We start from the raw sequence: 22,992 nt of genomic DNA, 5'->3' as shown, positions 1-22,992 counted from the left end.
ACAAACAACCAAATTAGAAAATGAATAGGAATATTCAAGACATGTAATGATAAAAAGGCTTTCCCAAATTAAGAAAAAGTAAATCCATAAATGTAACTGAACAATTAGTTAAGGAATGCATTTTCAAAAACTAGTGTTATTCAAGACAAAGGTTATGTCTAAACTCTTAAGTATAGAAAAAACAATATACACCTATGTCCTTTACAAGAGCACCCTGGATGCTGCCAGCAGTCTGTTCTGAGCCCTGTTCAAACCGCCCCAAAGACCCTCGCACAGCTCATCCCACTGCAAACAAGACCAATCAGCCTGGCCGGACTCCAGCCACTGAGGAACAACTTGTTGCTGCTTGACCAAGTTAGCTTGAAACCAGGCTGGACCTCTTCTGGCCACGTTTCCACAGGAGTCTGTCCATTGACACGGGACCTCACTGCCTCAAGAAGTTTGTCTCCCAGCTCTGCAGCCCTTTGCTCTCGCTGCCACTGAACAGGAGACAAACCCGTGCCCGGAGACGTGTCACTCTCACACACAAATGCCCACAGTCATACAGAGACAGCACCAGGAGCTCTTCCTCAGCTCCCTAAAAACCACTTGTCCTTTACCTTTCCTATTCCTCTAAACTCTCTACCGCTTGGGCAAACTAGCTAGGGGACACAAGGGAACAGGAAAGGGCTGCTGCAAGAAGACTTTTGCTTTCTCTGCTGAAACACACTGGTTCTGCCTTCCCTCAGAAGAGGGAAGACTCCGCTTGCACAGGGGGCCTCTCGTTGGCAGTACAGTTCACAACTTTGAAAGCTTTCCTCAAGATAGTCTGTGACTTGCTGTCTTAATTTGTTTGGCTTGAAATTCAGCTATCCTTGATACACTCCCTATGGGAAGTAATTAAACAACTAGGGCTAGATTTCCTCGAGCATCAGTGGCACAACCAAAGCAGCAGATGAAGTGGAAGGGGATGCCCAAGGCACTGGAAGAGGTCATGGATTCAAGTGCTGCTCCACCATCCCACACCGAACCCACAGGGAAGGTCAACACCTGGAAACTGCTGGCGACAACAGGGGTCTTGAGGAAAACCAAGGGTCTCAGGAGCTCCATGTGGTCATCAGGCTCCCCTGGATGACAGGGACCTAGATTTTGTGGCTCAGCTAGTGCAAGTTAAGAGTGACTCAAAGCTTAAACTTAATACTGCTTTCTTTAAATCTATTCTGAGGGCGATGCATGTCCACCACAGAGAACAGGTCACAAGTATTCTCCCAAATTAAACTAAAAGAAATACTGGTATTAGAACAAGGAGAACAAAACTGACCTTACATGAAGACTACAGACCTTGATTTCAACTTCACCTTCCCCCTACAATAATTTCATAATTTGGAGCACAAATCAGCCTTTTTTTTTAAAGCCAGAAATTATTTTCTGCACAAAACTTTGGGAGGGCTTAACTACTTCGTTTAACCTGCCATTTTGCATCCTCCACCTTCCAAAATAATTTATCAGCTATCCAAGAGAAAGAAATGCAAGACATACTTGGGGTACACATCATCCAACCCCTCCTTCTTTGACAGCACAAGCAAGAGAACTACAAGCAGCTCAGGCATAAGTGTATGAACATTATTACTTTTGCCATTGGACAAATACTCTGTTCTCATTCATTACATGTTTACACATTTTAATTAACATTACATAGGGTATCTCTGAACTGAAAATGCAATTCAAGATTAAAGGCAAGATTCTACCGCTGTTCCTCTAAGTTACTTTGCACTCCAGACACTAATTCAGGATTTTGGAATCATTTCTGCTTATGAACTGGCAGAAGTATTTCAAAACACTATATTTTAAAATGCAGCAATCCTTCCAGTAGGGTCACTAAAAACTGTTTTTACTTCCAGAAAATAAATACTGCTAAGTACTTACTTAATCTTCTCATATTTTCAGTCAACCTGAAAAAAAAAAAATGGATAAAAGCAACTTGTTAAAAAGGCAAGTAGTGCACGGTTGTGTACATTTGTGCCTGAAATACTGCTCAGTTATAAATTGGATGTTTGCATCGAGTTCATTCTTGCCTGTTATGAAAAGTGTTTCTAGTAACTAACACAGCCTACCTTGCATTAGACCAAAAGTTGAAATGTAAAAGCTCTCCAGCCTAACTAAGACTTTGTCCCGTTTTTGAGAGGCATATGATGGAACCTGGTAAATAATGTCACTCTTTCTACCTCAGACAGCAAATACACTTCAAATTTCATGTTTTGGCCAAAGAATTCATAAAACTTTTGAGATGGTTCTGTACTTTCAGTTTTATTACTTGTTATGCAAACACTTGCTTAAACGATGTAAGAGGTTGTAAAAAAAGAAAAGAGAAAAAAAAGCAACTTGTAGCTAATCCAACAATTTCTCACAATCATGTTAGAGATTTACCTTCTAGCACTAAGTGGCTCTTCTGTTTCCACCGTATTCTCTTCTGGTTGAAATCTGAAGTCCTCAACGTACTCCCCAAATTTGTCACAAAACCACTTCTGGAGTCTCGAACTGACTGTGTGACTACGCTTATCTATAAAAAAGAAGCACTCAGTATCAGAATAATACTAGAAGACATCTTCATCCAAAGCCTGCCCTTGTTCCCACACGCCACGCGTCACTGGGAAGCAGACTTCAGGCAGCTTTTCTGCCCTTGGCCACCACTCTTCACAAAAACTCACCATGCAATTTCCTTCTGCCGTTGCACAGAAACCCTGACTGCACCAGAAGGGTAAAATGAGACTGCAGGTGACTCCTGCTTTGCTCTTAAGACTAGAACATGGAAGCATCTTATTACCAGAAGTACAGAGATTACTTAAACATCCTAACAAACACAAATTTTTAGCAAACACTGTAAAAACATTTTCTGGTTTAAGAGGTTCCCATAAACAAAATAACTGGCATAAATCTCAGCGCTCCTGTTGTGCTGAAGGGTCACCTTGAGAAAATCCAGAGTAAAGCAAAACACTCCTGAGCAGAGAGCAGGACACCACTTTGCAGCCACACAAGCTGGAGAGGAAAGGGAGGTGGAAACTGCAGTAAGATTCTGCAAGAGGCATTTTTACTACCACTTCTCAAGCATTTTTAGGCTGTAAAGATGTGCGTGTGTGTCTGTGTGTCTGTGTGTAACGTGCACTTCCTTTTTTCTAAAGCCAGGCTACAGAAATAATGCTGCATATGCCACTTTCTATATATGGAACATATAGTCATAATACTGCCTGGAAAGTCTTATATGGCAAAGGAACGCAGCGATGCATGCTTTCTGTATGTCAGTTCCAGTGGAAAAACATAACAAATATATGGGTATATGGAAATAATATACGGGTAAAAGCCTTAAGGCAGTGCAGGTGAGAACAAAACAATCACCTTTTGCTTCACCTGTAACTCAGAAAATCCCTGCCTAGAAGGAGCAGACTGACTGCTCTTTGGAAAGGTAGGTCACAAAGAGGACATGGTCAGAACTATTCCAGGATCACACTTAAGTACAGAACTCCACAAAATTAAGATATGATTAAATAGAGGCATGAAAGATTCATCAGTAAACTACAACAGCCAAAATGGTGCTTTTAAGCACACGAGAAAAAGCAACCGGGGCTCAGAAAACAGAATCAAACTACTAATGAATGGCAGCAAAACCTAGAAAAACAAGGAATTTAGTGGCAGTTTACAGCTGAGACAACACTTATATTTGAAAATAAAAAAATATGAGGTAGCTTCCCACACAGTAATACTTCAAATAGTACTGAAAAAGAAATTTTGAGTGTACAAGACCGAAAAAAATGGCAGGTTGTAGTTCATATAACAGAACGTATTGACATTATGGGAGTCCAGGAGGAACAACTTCAAATTTAATCTGCAGATTTAAAAGTCCGAGTGGTTGTCTCAATCAAGAGGTGTGGGGAAGAAAGCTTAAGTGTACTGAAAGATTGAGAGTCTACCTGTTGCCTTAGTTCTTTCCGAAATGACTATATTATTGAATTCGTTATAAGCAGCAGCTTGATAAATGTAGATGATAGTGAAGGTATCCAAGAAAATCAGTAACTCCTAAGCTTATTCTTACACCAGAACATCTTTTCTTTTTAAAAAAGTAAGTAGTATTACAGTTAATGGCATAAAAGAACTTTTGCAGTTGAGAACAAAACAGAACCTGTAAGTCGCGGATCAACAAGGCACGCATGAATTCTGATGTCAGGCCACAGGTTGCATTACACTCCTAAACATTTTACGATACAAAAGAAATTCCTTGCTCAGGTGTGCAAAGTCAACTACAAAAAAGTAAAAGCAGAATCATGTACAGAGAGGTAAGAAGCTGCTCAAATGGTCTTTCACAGTCAGCTTCTTCAGAAGTCCTGCTTAAGGACCCAGCAAGTTTTTCAGCAAGGTTTGATCTTCTAAAAATCAAATGGAAGGGGCAAAAAAATCTGACTGAATCATACCGCTACTAGAGATCTGACCAAGATTACCTGTTCCATTGGCTTGTGTCTGTGGCTTGGCAGGTTGCTGAGATGCAGGCGCCTCTTCTGTCCTACAAAGAAAATGGAAACAAGATGAAATGCTACAGATGAAGAATTTTTTTCCCTTTGAGGTAAAGGGAGCACTGGTACCTTCATGGTTTCCACAGATGAGATAATACAACCACAACAAGAGAAAAATCAAACTTATGCCCTTTCGCAATATTCAAAATATTCACTGCACATTGCACTTAGGATCCAGGGAAATACATCCACTGGGAAGAGAGGCTCGGTTTAGCCATTTCCCATCACTGACAGCTCCATTTCATCTTACAGCTGCTAAATAATTTAATATCAAATTTGTTGCATTGCTTATGCCTTTGTGCTGTATATTCACTGCAATGCCTGCCAGGAAAACTCTTCAGAGCCCCGACTTTTCCCACGGTAACAAATGAAAAGAGGTTCCATATAGCAAGTTGATAACCACAATACTAGAACAAAACCACGCACGAACCTTGAATTCTGCCATTGTTACTAGAGTCAAACACCACTCAGCTTCACAGTGAGTGGAACAGGTCTCAAGAATTATTTAAAACGTTACATTGTAAGCTCTTGAAATGCACAGATACCAACCAATTTTCAAAATATATTTTTTAAAACTTGTAAAATTTAAATAATGGTCAGAAAAAGTGAGAGAAAAATGTTCTAAAAATATATGGCAAGTAGCAGGCATCACTGGTCTCATCTTTCAAAACAAGTCAAGAATAATATTCTCATCCATTAAAAGCGTACAGATTTTAGAGAACAAAATTGCTTTTGCCATTCTGCACATGTGCAAGGCTTCAAATTTCATTCGCACCATCCACAGCCTCCAGCTGCCAGCCTGTCTTGAGAACACCTCAGGCTTCAGTCCAAAAGTCTTCAGCCATCCATGTAGATATTCTACAGAAAGATTTCTCTAAGGAAGCAGCAGCTTTGACAACATAACACCAGCCACAGCAAGCTTTACTTGACAGGGAGTTGTATGACTGAAAAGATTACTGCTTGGAACAAAAACACGGCGGCCGTGCAATTTCATTATCACTCATTTATCAGACAACGTAGGTGCTTTCAAATGTTGCCTTCATCTTCCACTCCTCGGGAAAGGAACCAAGTGGGACACTGGTCAGCAAATGGAGAGCAGGAAGAGGGATCTCACTGTACTGGGCGGATTGCGTCAATATAGATGGATGTATAGTTCTCTCGTTTGCTGTTCCTCTAGAAAATACATCAGGGAAAGATCTCGCTGTACCGGCTGCACATGGAAAAGGCCATAACGAATTTGTGCAGTCTGAACTAGTATGACAGAGGAACTACAGAACTAATTACCTCCCTTCCTTCCTAAGCACTCCCATGGCTAATGAGCTTTTCACATGCTCATTCATTTCTAAAAGGAACATTTAGAAATAATTTACTGATTTAAAATTATAACTGGATATCCATCAGTGTGCAGCAGCCGAATTAAATGGTTTCTACTTTCAAAGCCACTTGTTCTCATTCCTCTTCAGGACTTATGCACACCTCTTCGGTATTGGCAGCAACTCTTCTTTTCAAAAGCTACCTGAAATGCCACCAGTTTATTTTTTCTAGCTAAACTTTAGCTTTGGTTTCTGTGCTATTTTTCCTCAGGTTCTATGTAAACCACGGGTTCCCCACCTAAAACCTCCTCCTCTCTTACGCTTTCCTCCACACCCTTGCATCTCCTCCATTTCCAGCTCTGTGTCTCTGAAGACAGACAGCAATTAATGTGATCGAATTGGTACAAACTATCATATAGCAGTGTCTTGTTTTGCCCTATCATCAGATCAGGCAGTTACACCATATAGGTGGGCATTTTCATCCTCAATCTGTCACTGCCACCGTGTTTCATTGAAGCTGAAGACACATGTTGGCAGGAAGGAGGTGGTCATCCATGAGCAGGTTCACACAGGCAGGAGCCAGTCACTCAACCCACTCCAGTTGTGTGAAGGTACTGGGAGGGTGTCACACCTGAGCAGCTCCAGTGACAGAGCCGAGATGGGATCCCACCACCACCAGAGCCTTCAGGCTGGGTCTTCCTTTGACATGCCGGGATTTATTTTCAGAAGCAGCACAGCATCATTACTCCCTGTGTTTCTTGGGACAAAATCCAAAAAGTCTCATCAAGCAGCAGTTCTGGATAGCAGACTCGCTGGGCTCCATCAGGGACACATGATGGTTTGGCTTTGGCCCTTCTTGGTGCTTTTCTGTTTCATTTTTTTGGCAATGTCTTACTTGCCATCTGCCTGTTACTCCTTCCCTGTGAAGAACCTGACCTTTACGAATCATCAGGTTAATGACAACTCATTACTGCACCTGTGAATCAGGTTATAATCAGCCACTTCAGACGGATTTGGGCCAGGAAGCTCAGAATTCATTGTTTAGGCCTGCACACCCACCGGGAAGCTCAATCCCAAAACCAAGTCATGTTGAACCAGCCAATACATCGAGATCACTGACACAGGGGAGGAATTATCTTTCCTACAGCTTCTGAACCACTCTTCATGCTAGAAATCAGCTAAAAGGCTGGTGAACATAAATGGTCCCCAGAACAATGCAAAAGGTTTTTTCTATGCAGACCCCTTAACTGCAGCCTGCATCACAGAAAACAAGCTGCATGAATTCCTCTGGGACCAGGCTTTCCACCCAGAAAATGGGTGGAAACCAACCTGACGCTGGGTCATGTTTATGCAACTAGAGACTGCGCCCACTTAAACGCACAGGCTGATTAAAACAGATAAGAGCAACTACAGCTGATGGAGAAGACAAACACAAATGTGTCAATTTTAATGTTTTTAATATATACCCAAGTCAGGGAAGCAGGACTGTTAGAGCTGTTCATGACTAGCAGATGTGTAACATTAAAAAATGACCAGCACAAGCCGATGCAGCGTCCACTCAATGCTGCCCCACAGAATAGAGCCAAAGGATTATTTTTGTAGCTGCAAGTATGACACAAAAGTTAAGGGAGCCTTGGCATTGAAGGCCATTTACTTTAGCTAAACATTTTGGTTTTGTGCATCTTTGGCCTTGAACACAGTCACAAGTTGAGGCGCCTGTGAATCCACAGACTCTCCTCAACAAGTGTGTGAAGATGGGACTCACTGCACACAACAGGTCCAGTCACTGCCGGGATGTTCTCAGACAAACTACTGAGTTCACATCACCCATCGCCATTCTTTCGACAGCTGTGATTATCCTTCTTACTGCTCAAAGCAACATGAATGCATATGTGCTTTGATCAAAAGCATGTTACAAGCTCAGAAGTGAAAAAATAAGCATAAAGGAGGTATATTCACAGCCTAGTTTAAAGATTAATCATTTGAGTATACATGGCTTCTTAGCTTGAGAAGCTGTTGCAAAACCAAGTTAAAATATTTTCTTATGTTTTGCATCTCCTTCCCATTAAAGTCCATCAAACATTTCAGAAGCCTTTGCCCTCCTCACCAGATACTACCACATTTTACATGGCTAATGTCCTAACCTCGTAGTTCCACAAAAAAAAGAAAAGGCTTCAGAAGAAATATCATCAACTCAAAGCTGTACAACATCCAAATGCTCACAGGCAGGAAAAACAAACAAACAGAAAACAAATAAACAAAACCAAAACAGACAAACCATGAAAACCCTAAAACAAACCCCAAAAAAACCAAACTCTTGACAGGAACGACTTCACCTGTCACCAAATCTACTAAGTTAAAAATAAAGGCACGCACCAAGTTCGGCCAACTAGGTAATGTCGGCAATGCCCCATGTATGTCGGCAATGCCCCATGTATGTCGGCAATGCCCCATGTATGTCGGCAATGCCAGCACAGCAGTCAGGCGAGAACCTTTTGACCCAGGTCATGGGTTCCCGCTACCTGTGCAGAGTCCCAGCCCGACAGGGATCCTTCCCGCAGGGAATGTCTCCAGCCTCCAGAGCAATCGCAAGCTGAGGCATCTTCTCAACCGACAAATTCCGCCACGTGCAAAACTTCGAGTATGAAGACACTGCCATTTAACAGGAGGCCAGGAAGAGTTATCCAGGATAAGTGGTACAGAAAGAATAGTGGCTTATGCAGAAGCATTGCCTATTATCTCCTCTTAAAAATAGCTCGCAATGATACTAATAAAAAGGTATGCATAAAACACGGCCTGTTGGTAAATGCTGTTGCAGAACAACTTTTTTTTTTTTCTTCTTTTCTGTATGATAGAGCTAGCTCACAATTTATAAAATAAGGTAGTAATCGCCCACAATTTACACTAAACAAGCATTGCTCACACAGACTATTCCAAATTATTTCTGCATTGTTCCACTAGCAAAATGTGATAAGCTTCAGCTGTTGCACCAAATGCTGGGCTGTCCCAAAGTGCATCTATGGAAAACTTCAGCTGAGGACATGATGTCTCTGAATACTCAGACAATGAACCCTACGACAAACAAAACTACTACATATCCTCTTCTTCCACTCCTTCCTCCTCCCTGGGAACAATTCAATGAAAGAAGCCCATGTTCTTCACTAAAACAAGGAAACAAAAAAAATAATCTAGATTTTTAGCTCATTGTTTTATCCTTGCTGAACACTCTGCAGCATGTATTTATATAGCTATAGGTACTGATCTACTTCACATGTACTTTTGAATGCCGCAACTATTAAAATAATTTCTTCCTTCCTATAATACATCATAGCGTGATTTGGTTTTCATTTGTAGTTCACTTCTGTAAGCAAAAAGGATAGTATATGCCAACATGTTTATATGAATATCTATTTAGACATCTTATGAAAAATTAGGTAACTGAGAAGCAGGACAAACTTGGTTTTGTTGACATAAGCAGAGATGACTTTCTGCAGTAACTTGCTTAATAAAATTAAGTTTCCATCAGGCATAAATTTAGCCTATTATGCATCAGATTGTGTCAGCCAACACTTTGTCTGTAGTCCTAATAAAAGTATTTCAAAACATATACAGTGAAGTGCAAAAAGATAAAAAGAATTATACACAATGGAGCACAAGGTAAAACTGTAGGCAACCCAATTTTTCTTCTGGGTAGAAACTAGGAAAATCATCTTATATACACCCAACTGTCCTAAACAGGTTGGAACTAGCAAGAATAGTTAGAAAAAGGAGTTGGATAAAGGGGATAATTGGCTGAATGTAATCCCCCAGTGCAATAACCAAGCTAAAGGGCCTAGTGTAATCCTTAGGACACCTAAATGGGAATACAGGGTTGGAGCAGAGAGGTCATGCTACCTTAATTTAGCAATGGCACACCTGCTAGAGATTTGCTGTTGTCTACAATCCAACAAGACACAGATGTTGACACTAATATTGATAAACAAAGACCTTCAAACTCTTTTTTCTGTAAAACACATGTACTCATAAGTCACAGTGGGCCATATGAGATCCTGGATTATCCTCGCTACTCTGAAATAGGGCAGGATGATGGGTGCTTTCCTGCAGAGGAAGGCAGCTTCTCATCCTCCTCCAGGAGCCCCAGCAATGACGGGATCACTCTCCTGCTTCTCTGGAGTGTGACCTGGAGCCCAGGCATACCTGATCTCAGGAGAAAGCCTCAAGGCCTACACCAGCATTAGTGGTATAACCTGTACCATGCTCAAAGACAGGCACGTGGAATTTGGATCTCAAACGACTTCTTCAAGGCAGCAAGTCAGAGACAGAAGGCATCCTGAAGCAGCAGCTTTATCTACTAACAGCAGAAAACAATACTCATCGCTTTGCACAGCTGTTATGGAGCTAATGGATACTCTCAGAACACGGACAAGTCCAAGTCTGTCCTCCTCCACTGTCTCCAGTAGCCCACTCAACCAGGCAACATCAGTCTAGAGACACAAAATGGAAGTTACATGTCCATACAGCCAGGCCAACCAGCACAGGCGATAAAAATACACTCCCCATTTCCCAGTTGTAAGAGCAACTCTAAAAAGTCACCAAAAAAACCCCTCAGGTCAGAGCCATCCACAGATCACCTTCTCAGTGCATGGTCATGGGGCTGGCTTGGGAAGAAGACTCCTCCAGCTCACAGAGCCCCTTTCACGTGTGCGACTCAGCAGCTCAGGTCAATACTGCACATGGATTGACCTTGCACGGAATCAGTGATTTCAGAAAACTTGCACAACATCAGCCAAAAAATCCCACTGTACTGAGCACTGAGGTTAAGAGGGAAGGCCTAATTTGTCTTCCATATTTGTCTTCTGCCTTGGCAAACCCACACTTTAAATATTGCATAAACTCAGCCTCTTCATCTTGAGATACAACAGTTAAAAAATGGCAACTTAAGTGATGAAAGGGATGGAGCACTCTTAAGGAGACGCTGGAAAAGCTGGAACTCTTCAGTCTGGAAAGGGGAAGAGTAAGGACTGATCAAGGGTGGTAAATAAGCCAAATGCTGAACAGCCATTCACCCAATCTCACAATTCTGTAACTAAGGGATACTTCTTGAAACCACCAAGAAATCTGTTAAAAAGGAAAGAAAATAAATTGCTGCTTTAGATTCAAGAGTGGATTTCTGTAACGCATTGCCTCCACAGCTTCCAGTGGTAGGTAGCTCCAGCACTTTCAAGAGGAAGTTAAATAAATTAATGGATAATAGGTTTGCAAACAGGTACTGAAGTGAAAAGGCAGCAGTGTGCCTTCTGATAGCCCCAAATACAGTGTTTGTGGATGCTTATGAGGAGCAGCTGAGTGATCTGGCCTGGAGAAAAGGAGGCTGAGGGGAGACCTTATCACTGTCTACAACTACCTGAAGTGAGGGTGTAGCATGGAGGGTGTTGGTCTCTTTTCCCAAGTAGCAAGTGATAGGATAAGAGGAAACTGTCTCAAATTGCACTAGGGAAGGTTTAGATCGGATATTAGGAAAAAATTCTTCACTGAAAGGGTTATCAAGCATTGGAACAGGCTGCCCAGGGAAGCGGTTGAGTCACCATCCCTGAAGGAATTTAAAAGATGTGTAGATGTGGTGCTTAAGGACATGGTCTGGTTGTGAACTTTGCAGTGTTAGGTTAACAGTTGGACTTGATGGTCTTAAAGGTCTTTTCCAACCTAAATGATTCTATGATTCTACAGGAATAGGAGGTAAACAGACCACAGAAAGTAACCAGGCTCACGTTTCCTGTAAATGGCTCCTGTTTCCATTGCTACAGAATACCAGTGGACGCAGACTGCTGGCCTCACCAGAAAGACATCTTTATACCCAGGATGAGTACAAAAGGAAGCAGCAGGCTGGAAAGAGTTTGTATAGCACTGGGAAACCTCATATCCAAGCAAAAACATTTGCCTGTTTCTTTTTGCTTGTCACCTCTAAGTAACTGGCAGTGCTTATCACACATGATTACCAACTTAGCCTGCACTATCTCCTGATGACAGCAGTTGATGGTGAACCACAGATGCTACTGCTCGGCCAAGTAATCTTAGCCACTGCTGAGGAAGATAACACAGGCAGCTGTGTATGCAAGTGGTCTAGACCAACAAGGCCACCAAGCAACTACTATGGCCTTAAGATCTGAAGCCCATGCATCTTAGGCAGACTAAGGACAAACAACATCAAATGTGACACTTTGCATCATTAAGGTGGATGTCGTCAAGGCTGAAAGGGCTTAGGGGTATAAGGAGACATGTTTTCATTCATCGTTGCAGTGGCGAGGAAGGCTCAGGCTCCAGTCACTCCCGCACATTCAGGGTTGTGCTGTGGTACTGGGATGTCCTTGCTGCTGCTAGAACAGGAGTAACAAGGACTGGGCAATCTGGAGATGGCGCATGTTTTGAAGAGGCAAAGCACATGCAATGGCATGGCAAAGGCTTTGGCACACAGTGCATGCTGATAGCTCCAGGTAGGTGAGAGCCCTGAGAGAAGGCATCAGAGAAGGTGAAATTCAGAATATTCCAACTAGACAAGTGTCAGGACATCTCTGCAGCTGGGGCAGTATGTATGGTCAAGTAATTCCAGTGTACATGGGTGTACAAAATGTACTTTAACAGGAAAATACAGAGAGCTTCTTTCTCTGTGAGCTACTAATTTATTTTAAGAGAGCCTAGGCTGGAAATGGAGGCTTTCACCAGAACTCAGAGACAGTCAGAGATCAAGTGGCTTTCAGATTTACAGTGAAGATATTTATCTTACCTTGCTTTAGATATTTCTCTTACCTTGCTTTAAGTACTTCATTGACTCTTTGTTCTAGTTCTAATCTCCTCTGCCGTTCCTTTTCTAGCTCCTGCCTTAATGTTTCAGCATTCGTTTCTTCTCGCAGCTTCCTGAGCTCCTCCTCTATTAATAAAGGGAGAAGAAAAAGATTTAGTTACCCTGAAGTATTTCTATTAAAAAATTAAAACCTAATTATGACAGACTAGGTGGGTTTTTTAATCTGTGTTATACCAAATATATTCACCACAAAAAACAAGTAATCAAAGGCTAGAAAGACTTCATAAAAGCACACAACTGTATCATGTACGAAATGTTTAGTTACAACTGTCAAGGTGTGGAGAAAAAACAACTTTAAAGTTTTCTTTTCAAGATGCAATGTATCAAAACTAAGCCCTTGGTACAAGCTACATTTATCTAAATAAAATGTGATGTACCCTTCATTCCCCAAAGAAATAATCAGCAGGAAAGGTTGTAAACCACCACACAAACAGGTACTCACATAGTTATATGACGCCATATAACCCTCTATCCATCAATTTCTGGCACCCCTGTATTTTTATAAAGTAATTGGCCCCATCACAGACCTGAGTATTTTATAGTCTTAAGAAGGGGTTATGAGACAAGGACCTAAGTTCAGATTTTTACCCCTTTCTGAGATAACAGCATGACCTACTAATTCCCATGCAACAGTTTATAAATAAACATATATACATACACACACACATATATTTACTTATACAAACACGTATACACATACTCACAAGTTTTTTCATGAAAACCTAGTATCAACTATGCATGAGACTTTCTTTCTGACTAACTAGCCTTGCTTTTTTGTCATTGGCAGTATCCTTGTTCATGACCTTATTTTACTCTAGAGCTACAATGGGGTTACTATTACTGATCACTTTTCCCAGATATGTATATAAGAGACATGACAAAAATAAGATTGGGAGCCTCTTTTTATTTTTTTTAAATTATTATTATTTTAGGGGGTTGGTTGGTTGGTTGTTTTCTGAAGTTCTCTACATTTTGGTCTCTGGGCTGGTTTTGAAGCTCAGTCTTGACAATAAATAGTATAACAGCAGGTGTATTTCAAGCTTAAAGCAAACTAGAAAAAAAAATACTAGCTAATTCCACTATCAATGCAGACACAGGAGTTCAGGCTTTACGTCATTTTACAAGATTAGTATTTTATATTCTACCCTCCAGCAACCTCTTCCATTTCTTTTCATATATTGCCTTGTAAATCTTTGATAATCAGACAGTTAATATCTGAGCCTCTCTGACACTGATCATTAAGTGTTTTCAGGAGGTCTGAAGCCCTAGTGCAAATATTCAGAACTGATAAACTGTCCTTGTGCAGTGTCTCCGATCATTTTATCCACTGTGCACATTAGGTGGTGGTAGATTATCCGTATTCCTGCAGCACTAAGAGGTTTTGAGCACAGAATTAGGAGAGGTGGAAAAAAGATACATGAATCAAGAGGACAGCTTCCACCATGAGGTTACAGGCTGAACTCCACCAAAGTGAACAGGCTGCCGTCATCTCGCAACTGATGCTGTGTTAGCGACGTCAGAAAGAAGAGTTGGAGCATAGAGACCAAGTTATCCTCCAGCAACTAACACTGAAATTTATTCCCAACGGTAGCGTAGGGAACTTCCACTCTTGCAGCAGGTATTGTCTCTCCCGTCAATAAATGGAAAGATATGGACATAAGGGCATACCTATACGTGGAGCTGTTCCTAATTATGTGTCCACAACGAATTTTAAATCCAACAAGAAAACTATGTTTATAATTAGCTTACCCTACTTTCAGGGGCTCGCCTTGTTCCAGAACAAAAGCACGCACACAGCTGAGGGGAAACATCTGTTGCACTTCAAATGCACTGGAGCTTGTGCAATATCATGAAGATATCACAAAACGTTCCAAAGCTTGATAGGGGTGTTATCTTCTCAAGCCCATTAAAGGGAAAAAATTCTTCTTTAAGCACTTTTTTTTTTCTGAAGGGGAAGTGACTATTCATTGTGAGTACATAAGAAAACCACAAGTAACGTAAATTAACATCAATGCCCCTGAGAGTCTACTCAGATCTTCCAGCTTCCTTAATTCCAGTTGTTCTCATTGCGCTACATCTTGTTCTATCAAAACCAAAACAAAACCACCATCAACTTGAACACTAGAAGGACAAGCAGTGCCAGAGATGCAGAATTTATTTATGCAAAGAGGCACAGTTAAAAGGTAGAAAACAAACGAGGTAGAACTCCTATAAAATAAAAATACCCTCATCTTATCATTAAGGATTGTCACGGTTTTACATTTCATGGCATTTCCTAACTTTCAAGTACACGACTTTGCAATTTAAATCCACCCCACTACAACAGCTCTGGCCCCTTCAACTCTTTAAAGCGTTTGTTGCTACTTTGGCAGCAGTGTGGTCTGGCTTTGTAAAACCCCTGTGTTTGCTTAAATACTTTACATTTGCTAACCAACAGAAACCATGGGGCGGGGCGGGGGGGGGGGAAGAAGAAGTGTTCTTCCTTGCTCTCTCCCCTGAAATAATGTGCAATTTGGCCAAGCTGAACTGAATTTAGAGAGGACATTTCTCCAGCCCTGAGGGGTCCCTTCTGCAGAACAAGTGAAGTTGGCTATAAAGAGCAGCGGTCACAGATCCTTGAGAAGAGCTTGTAAGACCATTTCACTGCGGTGTCTTATCAACTGAGCTTTACAGATTAGTATCCTCCTTGGTGATGAGAACAGAGTGCTCCTTGGATTTCATCTTCAGACAGTCAAAATTCAAACATCCTCCACACTCACACAAAAGAGTCAAACATAAAAGGTCAAGCTTCAGGTCCAAGATTAACCAGCTTCCCTGATTTCCCTCCCAGGTATACCAATCTTGGCTCCCTATCTCCCACTGGGCAAGAAACTTTGAAGTATTACAAGAGGTTCACTGCACATCTTAACTGGACATGCAGGTGATGTGGCAGCCGTAAAGGTGACCTGGTTAGAAGGGGAAAATTACTCATCAGAAGAAAACATCTGCTGAAATGCTGACAGAGAAAATGCCTGCCAGCCTGGGAACCAGAAGCACCTCAGAATTACACAGTTGGGTACCTGGAAACCAGAGACATCCTGAGATACCATTGATAAGCACAAAAACAAGGAACTGTAACAGCAACTTACCAACTGAAGAAGTGAAAAATAGACTGGAAAAAGGAGAAAATATCCTAAGAAAGAAGGGACTGGTAAATGACACTGGCTAGTTTATCTGCAAGAAAAGGAAAACAGCCGGGAAAAATAAATTTGGCCTGAGAGAACAGAAAACTTCAACATCTATTGGCTATTCCAGGTGAAAAATAGAAATGAACAGCATCTATTGATTGTGTATCCTACACCTCCTCATCTCTCTATGATATAAAAACAACTTAATTTTTATCCAAAATGAAGCTTCCCTCTCTGAGAACTTCCTGTGCTGCACATACTTTTCCTTTCTGAAATAGGCTGAACTCTCTGCACAAACTGTCCAAGAGATCTCAAACCCTTGTTGGGGAAAGTTTGGTTTGTCCTCCCATTTCTGGGATGGTTGGGTCCCCTCTGGGATGATTTGGCACCTCTTGAGATCTGTCTAATAAGCTTGATACTGATATTACTGTGAACATACATATATACATATATATATGTGCATATAAGTAATCTATCATAAATATTTCTGCTGCTATATAATTGATAAGTTTGCTTCACTAGTGATAAGTTTGTAGTAGCCTGTAATAATATACACCTACCTGATTGCTGCCAATAATTTATAACAGTTTTATATACAGATATTTTCATTCACATATATATTCACTTTATCAATCACAGGTAGAGTTGCTAGTGGTGATTTTTGAGGTATTGGGGGAAATTTGTAATAAAGTAGAGAAATTTAGAGCAAACAACCTCTGTGTCTGTGTATGTTACAGAATCCTACAAACCCATATTCACAGTCTCTACCTATATACCTGCAGGCTGAGTAACCGTTTAGATCATGACAGCAGGTGTGACTCTGAAAAAATGCTTTAAAATGTCTGTAACAAAGTCAACTGGTGTAGAAAAGCAGGACAATATCTGGATAATATAGCACTTTTAAAAACGAGTGAAAAATGCGAGAAAAGGCAACAATAGTGTTTCAACTACATTAACTTGCCTATTATTGCACTGTAAACCCTAGAAGAGTTGACCACCCTCAGCGATGCATCTCCCAAGTTACCAAAAAAAATGTATCCTCTTCAGGTTTTCTACAGTATTTTATTTTCTATTAAGTGTAACACAACAGTTGCACCTGCACTCTAAGAATTTTATCATTTAAAGACTTAGCAATTAAAAAAGTTTAGCTGATTCCATGTAATTGTTAAAAGACAAGCTACACAGCATTTCGTTGCATCATTGTTATGTCATAAACCATTAGAGCAACTGAAAAATTTCAGTTTGCTCTCCAGAATACGTAAGCTTGTAAGGAATGTTTTGATAGAAAGTTCTTAAATACCACAGCATCTAGTTCAGGTGAGACTGAGCAGTATCTGAGTGGTATTTAGAACAGAGGGATGATACACCAGGTTGGGCAGGCATGGCAGCACGTTGGGTTTCTAATTCAATACTGCACGTGCAGTAAATCGGATGTTTCCCTTAATACAGGGATTGGAGGTGGATTAGGGAGTCTCCTAGCAGCTGTTTTACATAATAGAATTCCTTCACAGGCCTACAGGTACACTGCAAAATCCCCTCCTGGGACAAAGCGATGAAAAAAACAATATCTTTCAGAATATAGCTAGAGACTGCAGACCATTGTTTCCAGCTACCAAATCAGTTTAGTGTTAAATCTAAGGAGATAAGAGTTAAAAACTATAAATGCCAAAAAGCATACACGCACTCTGTCATATTTACATGGGGAAACACCAGTGCTTAACAAGATAGAAATAACCCTTCTATGTCCATGTTAATTATGGCAAATCTCCCTACAACCCTTTGAACATAACCAGAGGTCAAGTATGTTGTTTAATTGATACTAAACACACTAAATCCCAACCACACACCGTCAAACTGGATCTCACCAGCCACGCTGACGCAGCGGGACACTGGGAGTCTTCTCCAGCGTGGGCAGCTTCTACCCTTGCCAGACTCCCAAGTCCTACAGAAAGCTAATACTTTAACTTTGTCCCAGCTACACAACATTACTAGCAAGATGCTTGGAGTCTGACAACATGTCTATTTTCATAATCACAGACACTGAAGATCTTTCAGTCTTTAATACCAGCAGCAAATGGCAGTGCTGTGAAAGACAGGGAACAGCTTCACCACTTGACTGTCTAACCCTCCCTCTGTCTTCTGTGGTTGAGTAGTCGCTTCCCAAACAGACACAAGTTGTCTTCTTCACAGCTCTTCCAGCGCTGGACAACAAGTGGTCTGGAGAGTCATCTCAGCAGACAGGCAGCAGTGGGAAGAGGGTGGGAGATGCAGTCCAGCTGTGGCATTGTCTGATGACAGGTTTAGAAGCTCCTTCCTACTATAACAATACCAGATGCTATTGCCAAAATGATACAGTACGACACTGTAAACTGACCACATTTTAAGCAAGAATTTTTCATCATTTTTCTGGACACTGTCCCCATATTCTTTGCCGGAAAAGTAGGAATCCACATTACTTTGACTTTAGGTCCAGCAACCCTTTTACACCACCAGACTTAAGTCAACTTATGTTCTCACTCCGGCTTTTTATTTCTCTATTCCCTTTAATTCAGAAAAGCCAGGAGTGAACTTGGCAAGGCTTAAAGATGGGTTTCATTCAGCATCACCGATCCCTCTTTTGCCAAGTGCTTCCTCAGAATTTGTTTGGTAACTATGTTCTATGTGGACTCAATACCACACCATTTAGTTTTGAAAAATAAATAGATTAAGGGAAGGTCCTGTTAAACCAAAGGCAGCAGCTCTCAGACTTTGTCTAACTCAGAGGTGGTTCTTTCTGACAACTCAGGCACAAAGATGAGAATATATTTTTTTTCCTCTTTATCTTGCTTATTTTATGAAGCAACATTGAGGAGGCTAAGCAGCATGTACAAACATTTAGCAGCTACATCAAATGAAACGGAGGAGTTACTGAGCCCAGCATCCCGCGTGGCGACGGTCAGGAAGAGCACAAGAAGAGGGACTTGTGGTGGTCCCCTCTGAGCACCACCTGCCTGCAGAGCGGGGGCTGCCGCTGCACGGTGCCAAGGAGCGGAACGGCCGCCCGTGTTACAGCGTCTCTGAGACTATCACACAAAAACTATTCCCAATACATCGCGATTACAGTTTCATCTTTCTAAGAGCACAGTTTAAGGTGGCAGTGAAAGCATTAGCTACTTAGAAGGAACGGAGCCATCTCCAAGCCCTGATTCACCTCTGTAATCTTCAGCAGTTAGTGTCATAGTGGAATTCCCCACAGCAAGAGTGAACTTCTGTCACACTTGTATCAAACAACTTATTTATTCTGTGGTGAGAAGTCCTAAGTGAGCAAAGAAATCCCTGCATGGAAGAAGTAAAATCAGTGCAAAAAGAAAACACCAAACCACTCCAAATCCAACACCTCTACTGCTATACAGGGATCAAAAAGAGTTGTCCTCGCATTCAACTACACAACTAATCTTCAGTGAACTCTCATTCCTCCTTCCTCAAAAACTTATTGTCCTATTGTTCTAAAAGACTCATCATGAACTATTTTATATTTGCTCAGCTACATTGTGTAGAAGAAAATAATGCTAAAAACATATGAAGAGTTTTTTTTAATCCAATCACTCTATGGATAAGGACAAAACATAAGACATCCAAACACTAATCAGATATGGGGAAAAAAAAAAGTCAGCAAAGAAGGAAAACTGAAGGAAGAACTATTCATGGGTTTTTTTGCATTTGAGAGCAACTTGCTTCATCAATTTAATGGTTTTCCCTTGTGGTCAGGCCTCTTGCTTGTTTGCATGAGTCTTTCGTACAGAAAATAAAGGGGGAAAAAGATTTTCTAATAGGAATATTGGTGTCATAAAATGCCAAAAAAGCAGATAGAAACAAAGATTAAGTACATCGATTAAGTGCATAGCTTTTCCTCCTTCCTACCCCATCTTATCTATGCATTTTGGTACAGTAAAGACAACAGTTAAATATAAACCAAACATTTTCACTATCACCTTTCTCCAGCTCAGTCTGGTTTATCTGCACACATCAAAACTGATCTGTCATATTTGGAAACGGTCATGCCAATTCGCTAAACCCTAACACAGGTCTGGCAGCTAAACAATCCCTGTTTGGCAGTTAAACTTTTTTTTTGTTTCCATCATTCTATTGTGCCTCTCTTTGCTCTTTCCAAGGCAGAGCTTCTGCTCCAGTACATACAATAAGCATGGCTTTGGAGGAACAATTTTTGAGTCTCTGTGCATGTGCCTACAGGGCAGGGAGCAGCGTAGGCTCTCTAAGCTGATATAGAGAATACACCAATTATGATCCAGAAGCAGTGGAGAGAAGGTGAAGTCTGAGCCACCATCCTGCTTCTCAGCACAATTAACATTCCCCCTGTACTATTTTCCTCACCTCAATAGCAGAGTTTCATGTGATATGTTCTTCTATTTTATGTGACAAGGGACACTGATTTACAAAGCACATCATATTTGACGAGATCTTTTTTCCTCTGTGCAAACTGGTCTGGTTTCCTCTCTCACCATTCCTGTTATGTTCCACTTCAAGTGGGTGAGGTTAGAAAGAATTAAGATGTCATTACTATGGTATGTACAAAACAGTTATGCTAACAACTAATTAGTAACCTTACATTTACATGTAGCGTTTTCAGTGGAGCTTTGTTGTGTTGTAACAGACACAGGACCATTTCCCCTTCATTACTCAAGGATTTTAAATTAAGCTTCCTGAAAATATCAGATCTTAAAAATCAATAGCTTACTGAGACAGATCTCCTTCTCAAAACATAAGGGAGAAGTTTTCTATTGCTAGATACACTTCTGTCAGCTTAAAAGCCATGAAAAGTACTGCTGCTCTATGAAATTTCCAGAAATTTCAGAGACTAAAAATGCCAGAAGAGTTACAGAATCCATCTAAAATAAAGGGAACTGCAAAAATTTTGTGATTCTTGCAGGGACTGTTTTCACTCCTTGGTTTTGGTAGAAGTGAAACAGGCTATAAACATTTCAACGTCTGGCTTGGCAACAGCAGCAGGCTGTTCCAAGGCTCTTATGTTAGTAAACCGGGAAGGGCAGGTTCCCCATGGGGCTCCCACAGTCTAGTTACACAAAAGGGACGGGCAGACCAGCGCCTGAGCTTTCACAACAGTTCCACAATTCATGAAGCCAAGTTGGGCGCCCAAAAAAAAGGCAGAAGCAAGAGCACACCCCACCTACACAACGTGATGCGTAGGCGGCATCTGTTTGAGCTAAAACAACACGTCTCTGCCAGGGCAGTGCTGCTCTTTGGTTAATCAGCCCCACAAAAAGGCGACGTGACAGCACACGATCCTCCTGGCTTGGGCCCTCCAGCATTCTGGCATCTTCACACCGCCACCGTTTACATGCTTTGCCCAATGAAGAAGGCAGATTGCACAAGCTGGGCCCGAAACGACGACAGGCCCAGGACTCTGGGCTGGATTCACACCCTTTCTCCCCTCCCCTGGTCTCAGGAAGTTTGTGCTCTTGGAAGCCAAGTTGAGAGCGAGGAAGAGCACAACCCACCCTCCACCAGTCAAAGTCCTTGCAGACAAGAAATGGAGATCTGAATCCTCATCTGTCTATACTGAGGCCTCCTAAATCCCAGACAAGTGCTCTAACCTGCCCATGATCACCTCTTCCAACAAAGTATCCAGGAAAACTGATACAAAGCTTTGGAGGGGTTTTTTTGTCCAGGAAGGCTAGACATGAACTCAATGTACGTGGTGTATGCATCTGTGTACAAGCAAAACCTTTCTTACATCTCTTAATAAATTTTCCCTAGTTTTATGAGAAGCCTCTCAGTCAGACCTAGAAAAACTTCTGAGCAAATTTGTTAATGCAAGTGAGAGCAGCTCTGGTGAACAGACAGCTCTGCAGCAACGCCTGGACTCATCTTTTCCCTTCAGCTTCTCTGGGTGTCAAGGGAAAACACTCAAGAAGATGCTCCACCAATAACCATATGTAAACCACAGTCCTCAGAGGAACTCCACAAGGGTGAGGGACACGTACAGATCTCCCAAGAACACCCAGGTAGCATCTGGGAGTCCAGGATTTTAAGTGGAAAGAAAGGAGGCTTGGAGGGAGGAGTAAAGCGTGGGAGAAGCTCAGGGTGAGCTCCACAGCAGCCTCAGTGCTCACCAGCATCAGCCCACGCTGCAGCCTCAGGATCCCTTGGCCAGGGTTGACCATCTAGCAAGGAATGGCTACTATAGCCCACAGCTGGTATTTGGGTGCCTCCAATATACACAGCAGTTCCTTATCTCTTACCAGAGTCTTCATCTGCTACACAAACCAACTCTTTATTCTCCTTCAAGATTACTGAACCAAAGGTGACTACGGGCTGCCAGGTCAGTATGAAGACAGCAAAGCCAACGCAGTGAAACTATTCTTCTGCTCTTCTCCAGCTCTGCTACTGCAGGTGTTTGACCCTCACGTCAGGAGAAATTCCACCAGAGGTGCTGGCCTCTGACTCGCTTCATAGCCAATTTGTTGCATGCAATTACTAGGGCTATTCAAGGAGGTATTAGCACTTCTGTACAGAACAGGATTTCGTCTGGTCACAACCACCACCGCACACTTTGCCTCTAAGGTTTACCACTTTCTAACACCCCAGATCTGCCTGAGCACTATGTATGTTTTTCTAGAGCTCTACTTTCATGAGGCCTGTATTCTGCTAGGTCACTCTTCTTACAGAGAACCATCAGGTCATTTATACCAAAAAGCAGAAGCCAGAGAAAGCACTATGGAGTTAATCACATATATGGTGTAAAAAGGCACATGAGAACGAAGAGTGTGGGGGAGCTGCAATGGGAATGAAGTATGATCCTGACCTCTTTTGTAATGCTGGTATGGAAATCATAACCAAAACCAGCAGTTTTGAAAGCTCCTAGAGACTCCTGCCACAGCCTGCTCTACAGAGTGGAATGCAAAGCCCTTGTGGAAGAGGACTTCATGTCCTCGTAAAGCTCTTCATCCTCACGTGGTGTTTCTTCAGCTCACCAGTTCATGACTAACCCTCTTCTCTAACAGTCACCTGGTTTGTTTACTCGTAGCTGCTGCTGCTACCACCAACTCCTCTTCCCTGAGCTGCTAAAATTAGCATTTCAAAAGGCTCAAACA

General features: G+C 41.7%; 1 protein-coding gene across 4 annotated transcripts in view; it reads right to left on the bottom strand.

The window, feature by feature from the left end:
• GRAMD4 (GRAM domain containing 4) overlaps positions 1–22,992 on the bottom strand; it is an 82,153-nt gene that overhangs the window by 18,788 nt on the left and 40,373 nt on the right. For all 4 annotated transcript variants that reach the window (XM_065658223.1, XM_065658224.1, XM_065658225.1 and 1 more), the window contains exons 4-7: positions 12,659–12,779; positions 4,470–4,531; positions 2,407–2,539; positions 1,906–1,931 (exon numbers count right to left, since the gene is read on the bottom strand). In XM_065658223.1, the coding sequence (XP_065514295.1) occupies positions 1,906–1,931; positions 2,407–2,539; positions 4,470–4,531; positions 12,659–12,779 (342 nt within the window). The remainder of the gene's footprint in view (positions 1–1,905; positions 1,932–2,406; positions 2,540–4,469; positions 4,532–12,658; positions 12,780–22,992) is intronic.

This window comes from Caloenas nicobarica, chromosome 1 (assembly GCF_036013445.1).
Source record: "Caloenas nicobarica isolate bCalNic1 chromosome 1, bCalNic1.hap1, whole genome shotgun sequence".
Classification (NCBI taxonomy): domain Eukaryota; kingdom Metazoa; phylum Chordata; class Aves; order Columbiformes; family Columbidae; genus Caloenas; species Caloenas nicobarica.
Note: the sequence above shows the minus strand (reverse complement) of the source record. Positions and strands in the feature narration are given on the sequence as shown.